At 40.7% G+C, this 12,483-nt stretch overlaps 1 protein-coding gene across 1 annotated transcript in view; it reads left to right on the top strand.

Annotated features, from left to right (window-relative positions):
- Nucleotides 1-12,483, top strand: part of tmem178b (transmembrane protein 178B) — a 97,810-nt gene that overhangs the window by 45,093 nt on the left and 40,234 nt on the right. Inside the window, exon 2 of the mRNA XM_034863204.1 lies at nt 7,904-8,017. Within this exon, the coding sequence (XP_034719095.1) occupies nt 7,904-8,017 (114 nt within the window). The remainder of the gene's footprint in view (nt 1-7,903; nt 8,018-12,483) is intronic.

Raw genomic sequence — 12,483 nt, 5'->3', positions numbered from 1 at the left:
TTTGGAAAAAGGCTGCAATGAAACAAAGAGTGAAAAATTTAAAGGGGTCTGAATACTTTCCGTACCCACTGTAATCTCAATAGCACTGTCCCTCAGACAGTTACAGACCTACTTAACCAAGTTTGTTCACTGCTGGCTACAAGTTAGCATCAAACACAACAAAGGCTGTCAGTTGAATGGTATTTTGAGCTAACGTTAGCAACCAAACAATCAGTTTAGTTGTTCATGGATTTCACAAATTTCAGTATTACACGTTATGTCATTAACCATTTAAATCTGAGCATAGACGACTCAAATCTGCACTCGCCTCACATCGGGCAGTGACAATGATGCTAAAGAAGACACTGCAGCTGTAAAGAAAAAACACAGTTGGCCTGGCTAGTTTATTTTCACAGTTGGTTATTTGCTGTGATAACAACAGAGACATGAAAACACAGATAGACTAGGTTTTATAATATGTCCAATTTCCATTGTGAAACCTGGGAGTTTGTGGTTCCCTTCCTCCACTGTAGGGAGGAAGACTAGACTAGACTAGACTGTAGCAACTGCTGTTCATTGATGCAAAAAGCTGTTGACTCATGTTTGTTCACATCTTTAGTGACCCAGACTTGTTGATTTTGTTTTGGACTGAACACTTCTCCTCCGCATGTAAATATTTGGAAATGGTCGAGACTAGGCTGCTGATCACTGCTGCTGATTAAAGGTTTTAAAGAGCATTGTGTGGTGCATATCTTATTATAGATATTTAAATAGGAAGAATGGGTTACCTGAGGCGTGAATGCATTTTAGAAAATGCACTCTAAAAGCAGGGTCCACTGTTTTGTCTCTCCAGCTTACATTATGTTAGTTACTGCTGTAGAAGTAAGGTGATCCTAATCATTTCTGGATAAATCTATGTACATCTCAGAGTGATCAGAAAAATATGTATTTTTCCTTTTCATAATTATAAGTTGGATTTTAATGTGATTTAGTCCTGAACTGGAAACACAAATATCACATTGAGACAATGATGACTGCTCCAAAATTGTGGAGCCCACTTTTTATTGAAATACTGCATTGTTACAGTTATGAGGGTGGCAGTATCTTTGTCATTAGGGAGCCGGGGTTGGGAACCCGAGGGTCACTGGTTCAAATCCCTGTATGGTCATGGACTGGTAGCTGGAGAGGTGCCAGTTCACCTCCTGGGATCTGCCCAGGTGCTCTTGAGCAAGGCACGGCAGCCCCAAAATATTGTAATTTCCCTTGCAGGATTAATAAAAGAATACTTCATTATTATGAGTTGATGTGTAGTGGTTCTCTCTGCAGCCCTGTTAACTAATACCCATTTGTATGCCATTGGTTGAAAATCAGGGCGCACAGTCATAATGCAATTGTCAAAGGTCTTATCAGATTCATAGGTTTTGCCTTATTTTTGAATGTAACTGCTGTGAAACATTTGTTGATACATTTTTATTTATCTCAGTTGTGGTAGTAACAGCTGGACTGGAGCCTGTGACCACGTTAGTCGTTCACTGAATGTGACGTGTACACCAACCCGCCCTTTGTTCTGGCCTGGGTTGTATCTGAATTTGTTTAGAAAAATTTCTGAAGACTATGGTTGACTGCTCCACAGATCTCTGCAGGGTGAATCCAGACAGATAGCTAGACTATCTGTCCAATCAGAGTTTTCTGTTGATGACTTAGTTTAGTTAGTTTAAAGAAATGCCAATAATCGAGAGCACGTTTTTCTCCCATGGAGGAATGCTACAAAAAATGGGTTTTCATACTTTAAAAATGTTGAATTTAATCTGCTGAGTTTAGTGTTAGAATAGACGTGCTTGGTCACCATTGACCCGTACCATTCAAGAGAGATGTTCTACAGCTCTGCGTGTTGAGCTGATCAATACTTAAATCACCAAACAGATGTCTACTTCTAGACAATCTCAGGTTGTATTTTTCCAGACGAGTTATTGACGGATCATCTTCCCAACAAAATGCACACGCATGTATTCCTGCTATCTGACACCCAGTGTTCACTGTAAGGGGGGGAGCTCACTTGTCCCCTCAGAGAGAGAGAGCTGACTGTTGTGTGCAGCTCTGAGTTCCACTCAGCTAGCCTGATGGTGAATCAATTTCTGTTTTATTCCAAACTGTCATGGGGGAAATAACAAGTACCTTTAGACACATCATCAATGGCTCTGCAGAGGAAATACAAGAGACGCTTGGTAATTAGTTTTGCAGCAGTTCACAATAGTACAGACCCTTTTTCCAATGTGGGGCAAATGTAAGCTTTATTCGGGCCGTCTAGCTTTGGGTTTACTCATCCACAGCATCCCATCACAGTGCAAATATGTCTGACTCAGAATAACTTGGCTTTCTATACTGCAGTAGCAATGTTGTCAATGCTGTATATGTATATTTCTCCTATGTATGTATTGAGTTTTTGATGTTATTGGATTGTGGTTGCACCTGGATGATGGTTGCAGCTGGAACCATAGTTCCATTATCTTAACTGTTACTATAAATACCACTGTTCATCATGCCCACACCTATAATAATTATGAATTGTATTTTTGAAATTCAAAATTTATTGGAAATATTGAAACTTACTGCTTGTCTGCTCGTTGTTAGAAAAACTAAATGAAAGACTGAAGCTCTGAAGCTCTCCCTCTACTTGCAGCCCTAAAATAAAACATATTTATTAAGATTCATGACATTTGTTGTGTAATATTTCCCAGAGGTAAAAGCCACGGCTGATTGTACAACCTTTTTTTGTTCTAATATCAAACTTTAAAGTTTTTGTCCCCTAGAGAACTTTAACACAAAACCATCCATTAATTGGTTATACTTTCATAGTATAGGCCCTATAGGCGCAGGGCCTGTTTGTTCAAACCATTAAAATTAACAATGTTCTTTTGAGAATCAACCTCCTGTGGTTGTGTGGTTAATAAATGTAGTCTCTCGGTAGCAAGGGCAGAGGTAGCTTGACATTGTGCTTGATTCCTCAACAGGAAGTCTTAGGGACAAGGTCAGGTTGCGTGGTGTGACTGTGGAGCCGAGAGACTCCATTCTGTTTCCATCTTTCCTGAGCCTTACCCTTAACTCACTAGTTTAAGTTAAGTTAAACAGATATTTTGACTACAGAATCAGATCAAACCTAGTCTCCAGATCTTCCTTCACAGCGCTACTGAGGAAGGTCTGGCTAGTCCACTCAGCATTCAGTGATGGGAGAAAAACATGCTCTGGTTCATTGGTATTCTTTTAAACCAAACACAATTATGTGGGTAGCAAAAAGCGCCGGACGTAGCCACAGTGTCTCTGCTAAATAGTCTCAGGAAGGAAACAGTTTTGGTGGAACATGTGTATGTTCAGAAGTAGTTTTAGTTGTCAACAGAAAATTCTGATTGGACAGATGGATTTAACCTGCAGAGCTCTGAGGAGTTTACCATAGTCCTTATAAATCCAGCAGAGGTTAGAATGCCAACACAAAGAAAGAGGAAGCAAACACTTTCCATTTTTTTCTGTTGGAGGATGAGAGAGCTCTTCTTACACATATTTTTTCCCCTCCTGCCACTGACAGGAGCAAATGGTTGTGTTCTGCTTTCATCTGCTCAAAATATCCCTCATTAATGGACCCTGACCACTTGTCAGGACAGGGCTCTCATTTGCCATATGCTACTCTTTGAACCTCAATAAACCTTAGTCAGTGGACCTTCTTCAACATCGCATTCAGTCCCGTCCTCGTATGCAGCAGAGGAGCATCCCTTTTAAAACTCCCCAATGTCAATGCACAGACATGTTCCTGTAGATTTACTCCTCTGTTGGCTTCCTTAAAGCGTTTTTTTTTTTTTTACCTGGACCATATTTTCCTATGTTTTTGTGTGTAAGTGAATGATAAGAAAAACAATATTTGAAATTGGTCTAGTATTAAATCTGATCACTGTAACTGGCAGCCACAGACCAGGCTATATTGTAACCCTACAGGACGGATGCTCAGCATCAGTAAGCGTCAACTTAAAGTTCCGTTGTTGCCACTGACAGACTCAGATTATTGTTCTAAGTATCTGAGAACATTATGGAAATGATCCCTTCATAGATAGACCTTTAAATTCTCTTTGAGACCTTTCTGTTTAACAAGAAATAGCTCTGAGGTCACTAGCGTTTAACATCACCAGACAGAAGCAATACATTTAGCGTGTATAAAGCCAACATACTGTCAATGTAAATTGGTAAACTATGTGTATATTTCAACCAAAACTAGAGTCTTGATGGTTGGAAAAGTGGACAGATGACCAAAAATGGCTTTCACATTGTTTTATTTTGTTTCTGTCGACTCTGAATGAAGTTTAGTTTTTACGATGCTAAAATTCTATTTTATTCACATGGAGTCTGGTGGGTTTAGCAAACGCAATTTGCAGATGTTTATATGTTTAACAGAAAGGTCAACCTCCTTAGAAATGCTTTCTATAATGTTGTCAGACTCTTAGAATACTAATCTGAGTCTGTCAGCGTTAGAACAAGCACTTTAGTGAAGGCAAAAAGAAGCTGCACAATTGCCCTATTAAGTCAGCTTGTTTCACCGGTTGTTCCCATCAGTCACTTTGACAAACAACATGGAAGATAGGGTCCATGTTGAAAAAAAAAACAATACTTACCCTGTAATGTAACATCTGTATGTGAGCAGTATGGACTGTGGGCATTTAAAGCAGAGCTGAGCTGTCAAGTAAGTGGTGGTTGGGCAAAAGAAGCCCATTGCCAGAAGGCTCGGATGAGACTCTTGTCAAGCCCATCAGTTTTATTTTAAATCTCCCCAGGTCTCTGAGGCTTCCTCCAACAGCGGCAAAATCAATACCAGCCTCCATGACTCCACCGCAAGCCAGCTTTCTGTTCATATTAAACATCAGCGGAAGTCTGTGTTTTAAAGCCACAAAGGGATAGCACAGAGTTAGGGTTCAGATCTTCAAACACTACACAGAAGAAGCAGCTCTGAGCTGTTGTCTCATGGGAGTCGAAAGGCAAGCCTTCAACAAGTTTATGATTAGCACATGCACACCATTGGTTAATCTGCTTTGCATATGATGCCAGGCACTAGGAACAAGGGGGTAAACATAAGAATTTACTCCTGAATAGAAGTACCTTCCTGGAGACGTAATAATAATAATTAATTTATGCTGTAAGGGGAAATTACAAATTACACTCTGTTATTATTACAAACAGGCCTGGAATGTATACAGATGCATTAATGGAGAGATGAGTGGGGGGGTTGCCATGGAAAGGCACCCCAAGCAGTTGAGGGTTCAGTGCCTTGCTCAAGAGCACCTTGGCAGTGCCTACGAAGTAAACTGGCACCTCTCCAGCTACTAGTCCACCATCAGATTTTGGTCTGTATGGGGATTGAACCAGCAACCCTCCAGTTCCAACCCAACTCCCCTACTGACTGAGCTACTGAACTAAAGTTACCTGACAATGAGCCATCCAGTTATTTAAGGTCTTTTGTCATCTGGTTATGTACAAGCAAGATAATAGAAACTATGATATGTGATGGATTCCGATTTGAGTAGGTTGACCCCTTTTTACGAAGGCAACGCTGACACAATACGCTGCAGTCAAATAAGACCTGCTTGTTTGTTTCTGTTTGTCTTGACCTTTTTTGCAGTTTTATGGCCAGTTGAAAAATATTTTGGCCGGTAACTTTTTTTGCAAGATAGACCCAAAAGTAAAATTTTGACCCTGTATCCACCTGATGTTGTCCAATAATCATAGCATTGGAGGTTCAACCCCTGGCTCCTCCTCTGCACATGTCCAAATGCCCCTGGGCAAGACACTAAACCCTGTGTGTGTGTGTGTGTGTGTGTGTGTGTGTGTGTGTGTGTGTGTGTGTGTGTGTGTGCGTGTGTGTGTGTGTGTGTGCGTGTGTGTGTGTGCGTGTGTGTGCGTGTGTGCGTGTGTGCATGATCAATCGACTCTAGGCTATTTTGTAGTTCTACTCCGCTACATTGCAGAGTGAATATTTAAAATGCTTTTACTCTATTTATTTACTCCATTTATGTGAGAGCCATAGTTAGTTTATAAATTGACATTCACACAATACATTATTAGTGTGTAGTAAGTAGTTGCATCATTAATAAGAATCTAATAATCTAATTGATATGACAATGTACCCGGACCAACTGCATGATAAGTACGTTCAGTTTTAAAACTAATTATTTTGTGTACCTACTTTTTAAATTTTAATGAAACTTTTTAAAATATTCTTTCTTTCTAGTATTACTACCATTACCACATGCCTCTACTATTTACAAGCTCCCATCATCTATAGATTTATTTGTCAGGCAAAATCTAAATCGTATGCTTTTCAAAAAGCTGTGGTTTAGGCAGATTATGTGACATGTATTATTATTTGTAGTAATAGTAGTATTTTAAGATGTTTACAGCACCAGATTATACACCATAGTTTCATATGTTCCACCAATGAAGAGAAAGACATGAATTATCAGCAGTTGTGGTCCCCTAGGTTTGCTTGTTTACACCTGTGTGTATGTGTTTATGTGTGTGTGTGTGTGTGTGTGTGTGTGTGTGTTTTATCCTGGTTGTCTCTGTTTGTGTACTTCAACGTCCAAGAGTTCAATTCATATCTCTCCCAGGACTCTAACTCTGCAGTTATTCAGTGTGCAGCCTGGCCAGAGTTAATTAGAGCAGACTGCAGTAATGGTGTCAAAGGGAAGCAGCTCCTTCTCCACCAGCCACAATATTACAGTCTTCATACAAACATACAGTATAACGGAGTAAAAAAGTTCCAAAATACCGACAAAAACTCAAAATATTACAAGCATGTTTTGTCTTAGTCTTGGCTGTGACAAAGCACGCTTTGACGAAACACGCTTTGAGAATTCATCATGATATACAGCACGCAACTTTCACTGAAGCTTTCGCTTCACTAGGGCTGTCATAATCAGCCAAAAATAAATAATACTTATGCTATATAAATACTATTTGTGCACATTGTGTTCATCAGAGGGCATGAGGATGGATTGTATGGGATTTCCCCTTTTCTGGTCTACATACCCTGTCCGTGCTGAATTATTTTTTATAAAAGATATCCCCCCCCAAAGTCATCATGTACCTCATTTATAGATCACATATTACAGCAACACATTCTCACTCCCATTGCGTAAAATGCGGAGGATTGGTCAGGTGTCTTTGGCGTTGTTATTGACGCTAAAAGTCTCCTTTAGCGTCAGACCGAAACCGCTTGGTTGGGTCTTTGGGTCTTGGCTCTTTTACAGGGTCTTGGCTCTTTTACAGGGTCTTGGCTCTTTTACAGAGAACATATTTCTATCCATTAAATTGGGCCATGCAGAAGGAGTCCCGGAACCACTGGGCTATATCATGTCAATTAGAGTGTCTTCTGTTTGCACAGTTTGGTCTGCTGCCTGTGTTGGTTGAAGCCTAGCTGGAGCCTCCATGGTCTCCCAGTCCCAGGAGTCTGGGGCGGCTGTGGCTCAGTGGTAGAGCGATCGCCGGCTTTTGGAAGGTTGGCAGGTCGATCCTTGGCCTTACAGTTCCTACAGTGTATGAATGTGTGTGAATGGTGAATTGTTCCTGTCCTATGTTAAAGCATTTTGAGTAGTCATTGAGATTAGAACGAAAGCTCTATAAGAACAGTCCATTTAATTTAGCGTTGACACAATCAGGTTGTATGACAACGCAGACTGCTTTTGTTTTAGGACAGAAGATTGATTTGCCACTGTCTGGGTATTTAGCTGATAACAGCAGACATAACCTCTCCAGCAGAATCATGAATCAATAATGTTATCTTAACGTTCCATTCATTCCTGCTCTGTATCACCAGTGTGGATCTTATGTAATGAGACAATGTTTTATTAATTTATCCATTTAAAATCCCTTGTTCTCTTCCCTGAAGGTTCCATTGTGAGGTGCTCCTACATCAAATATCACTACTCCTCGGCTACGATACCCAAAAACCTCTCCTACAACATCACCAGGACGATAAGGCAGGATGAGTGGCACTCCCTCCGTAAGTCTGCTACACTTTCTTTGCTTTTTTCTGTGACAGCATATTTCCCTTTGCATATGGAAATGATTTAGGCTGAGTACATTTCATTTCACTCTCCAATAAGTGCATATGGTGGACTAGACATTTCTTTACATAACAGAGAAAGATACATAGAAATACATTAGTCAAAGAGTTATTAAAAGAAATCAATTCACGGAAAATTAAGAAGAGCAAAAAACGCAATGATTAACTGTCCGGGGAGAGACGCAGGGAATGACTGTGTTTACAAACATAGTATTCCGGTTTTTCCCCTTATTCCAAAAAAGACGATGTTCTGAATAAGCTGTTTCCATGGCTAATGAAAGTGAATACTTTACAAATATTCACGTTATCATGTAGCCGAGTTTACCAGCGGTGGAGGACTTGTTGGACCGTGTGAACGCAGCGTCGCTCGTTCATTCCTTGAACCAGCTTCTTGAAAAGGTTGGCGCAGAGATGTGTGCGATGTGTACGGGTCTGCTGCCCTGCAAACTGCTGGCTGATGGTGTACAGAGACCACAGTAAGGCACAGAGGTGACCTTAAAGGTCCCATGACATGGTGCTCTTTGGATGGTTTTATATAGACCTTAGTGGTCCCCTTATACTGTATCTGAAATCTCTTTTACATAGGCCTTAGTGGTTGTCTAATACTGTATCTGAAGTCTCTTTTATATAGACCTTAGTGGTTCCCTAATACTGTATCTGAAGTCTCTTTTATACAGACCTTAGTGGTCCCCTAATACTGTATCTGAAGTCTCTTTTATATAGACCTTAATGGTCCCCTAATACTGTATCTGAAGTCTCTTTTTGATAGGCCTTAGTGGTCCTCTGAAACTGTATGTGAAGTCTCTTTTATACAGCCATTAGTGGGCCCCTAATACTGTATCTGAAGTCTCTTTTATATAGACTTTAGTGGTCCCCTAATACTCTATCTGAATTTTACCACATTGTTCAGTAAGGTGAACAATTTTTTTATTTTCCGCGCTCTCTGGTGTCAGAGTGCTTTAGCTGGGTGTTGTATTAAGCAGGCGGTGTGTTGCTGTAGGACAGGGCATGTGGTTGCTGCAGAAATCCAACAACAACAACATTTCCAGTATGCCTCTATGTAATCTTTTTTTGCACTGGCCATCCTGCTGGCCAGTGATCAATAATATTTGATGGTGCTATTATGCCAAACTGCATTTGTTCATCATCCGTCCACCACTTTGTTCAGGAGCAAGAATATTTCAACCACTTCTGACCAGGAAGCTGTGAAATGTACCGTGTTGTGGTGTAACATCCACAACAAACTCAACTTCACTGTGTCCGTCCTCATATTAAAGGACACCATAACCAAGGAATACCAAAGAATTAACCAAAACTATGGCAGTCTGGAGGTCTGACCAAAAAGAACAAAAGAGGGAAAGACGCCTGGGCCAAGCCATAAAGGCCGTCGGACCCAGAACATCTCCACCTTAACTATCAAAATGGTGTTTAACCTAACAAAGACACGAAAAACTAGACTACCAGACCTCCATCCTCAGAAGAAATCAACATGACAACACGCTGGTGCAAGGGCTCCTTCAGGCGGACTGAGGCCCTGTTTCCACAAATTCCAAAAATCTGTTTAAATGTTCCTTTGAATAGCATGAAGATGACTACAAAACTTATTTGAACACTATCCATGCTGTTGATTTTCATGGTCCCCAGAGGATGAAAACTATCTCTCTTGACTCAGTAAATCCAGGTAACAACCCCAACTCTTCTTGTAGAGCCACTGTCAGTGCCCTACTTTCATCCACCCTTTCATTTTGTTCCTGTATCTGTGTCGCGTTGGTTTGTCCATGTCCGCGCCTCCTCAGGAGACAAGCAGCACGTCTTGAGTGTGTTGATTCCAATGAGAGTCGTGAACCAAAGTCAATATTAGGCCCATTATTCAACAAACTACATATCTCATTACCACTTAAAATGCTGATGACTCTGGCTCCTTTTAAGCTGCAGAAGGTAGAAAGCACCAAAAAAAAAAACATCCATGACCATCATGGAGTAGTATTAATTACTATTATTAGTATTAATAAGAGACAGCATTAACATTTATTTAACTTTTCCTGCGCGCTATCTTGCTACTTTGTGTAGGTCTACATGCCACAGACCAGCTACTTTGGATCACATGGCCTACATTTATCTGTATGTTTCTATTTATTGTGCACACTGGAAAGTAATACTCTGTTGACAGTTGCTGCGGTGGCACACAGCTGATCAGACAGTATGTTTCTGTATTCAGCGCTCTGAATGCCAGTGGTAATATTAACGCTGGCCAAGTCTGAAAGCAGTTCAAAACCCATGTTGCCTTTCCGTGTTGGCAATAGCTTAATATTTTTTCTTCTCTAATTTGTCTAGGTGGCCTGAGACTGCGGTAGAGTGAGCCACAGAGTGTTGCATCTGGCAGCTCATTTTACCGTGATCATACAACAATATGAGTCTGTTATGAGCACACATAAAGGTCCAGGCTTCTTTCTTCTTTCTGATGGCATTTATGGAAATGTGTTCATCTTTAGAGTGCAGTTTGTTATGATCTGACATAGATCTAAGAACAACTGTATGTCAGAGTGATACATGTAGTTAACCCTTGTATTGTCCTCCCCGGGTCAAAAACAGACAAAAGATTTACATTTTTGTCCCCTTTTCAGACTTTTTTTCACTAACACCACATTACTACCACTATTTTTACACTGCTTTTTGGAATTCATGGTCAGTAACCCTCAGTTATAGAGATTTATACCTTATATTTGTGTTAGAAATGATGAATTATTTGGACTATTTTATTTTATTTATTTATATATTCAGGAAAATGCACAGTGATGAACAAACACAGTGTTACACGTAAATGTGCCAGATTGTAGCCCAAGGGCTAATTTCCCTCTGCAGTCCATCAGGCAGGTTGGAGTTACAGTAAAAATGACATAGGATAGTAACATTTAGTGTAAAACAAGAAGAAACAAAAAGAAAGGAAAAGAAAAAAAACAAGAACAGGACAATTAGTTATTAGTTAAAATCAGAGGAACATACAGATGAGTTTAGTCAGAAATGAAAGTGATCAATTGTATTTGCAAAGAGCGTTGTAAGGAATCTAAGCCATTTTTTTGTGGTAATTTGGTGAAAAAAGCACCCATATTTCAGATATAGACATTTTTAAAGGGTCCCAAAGTCACATTGATGTTAGGGCGCTTTCACACCTGCTTCGTTTAGTTTGGTTGAATCAGTCAAGTGTTTGTTAAGCCCCGCTGGTGTGGTGCAATGTGCAGGTGAGAACGCGGCAATCACACTCGGATCCACCAAAACCGGACCAAACAATTCAGTGGAACCCTGGAGCGGTTGGTCTGCGGTGAGATGGTGATCCAGCCTCAAACCGCACCCACTACTGTATGTGTACTCCACACGTCTGAGCTGATGTCTCCTGTAGTCAGCTGATCTTAGCAAACTGAGATACAGCAGAGCAGCAAACTGTAGCAGCTTCAGTGTTTCTTTAACTGAAATAGACAGTTAGTCACTCACAGCTCCGTGGTCAAACCAGCCGCTGTTACAGTTGGAGACAGAAGCCGGCAGAGCAGAGCAAAGTCTCGGTGAGCAGAGCCAAAACAATGTCTGATTATATGAAATTAGCTGGTTGGACCATGGAGATGCAAGAAATATGCACTAGTCCACACAGGACCTTCTTCCTGTTTTTACTTTCTTACTCCAGACAAATCCGACCAATAAGAGGAGTGAACCTTCTTGCGTGGTTTGTAATGATGCCTTTTGGTACGCTTGGATTTTTCCAAGTGTGAAACCAAACCAAACCAAACCAAGTTTACAAACTCATCAACTGATTCAGACTAAAACAAATGAACTGTATGTGCAAAAATAATAAAATAAAAATTAAATTGAAAATTGAAAATCACTCATAGAAATGCAGTGACCATGGTAAGGTGATATACTTTGGTAGACTGTGTGCAGGCTATGTTATAATGTGCTATGATGATATTGCAAAAGTAAAAAAGTGAAAAAGGTAACAGTACAGTAGATCATGGTCAGGCTCTAAGGACTGCAATGTGTGGGGATAATGAACAATCTACTTTCAGTTGTGACCCAGAGTGAGCCACACTACCTGGACCTGTAGAGCATAGAGGAAGTGCTGGAGGGCTTCCTTTGCCTGATTATATCAGCATGGGTACGATTGCTGTCGGAGGACTCTAAAGGGAATCTGCTTTAAGGATACCTGCCATTCATGAGCCCTTCCTCTGGGCATGTTGTAGTCTCGCTCCAGTCACCTGGTCACTGAGCCCAGCGAAATCACGCTTCAACCTCAAACTGTCACTGTCTCAGTCTGACTGGCACCTGACAGACTGCTGCAAATCGTTGAGGACTGCTCTCCTCTCTGTTTGTTCTGCCTTCTCCCCAACACGCAGCTCCGGCCTGCAAAGCAGAGG

This window comes from Etheostoma cragini, chromosome 23, assembly GCF_013103735.1.
Source record: "Etheostoma cragini isolate CJK2018 chromosome 23, CSU_Ecrag_1.0, whole genome shotgun sequence".
NCBI lineage: Eukaryota > Metazoa > Chordata > Actinopteri > Perciformes > Percidae > Etheostoma > Etheostoma cragini.
This window is presented reverse-complemented; position numbering and strand designations above follow the sequence as displayed.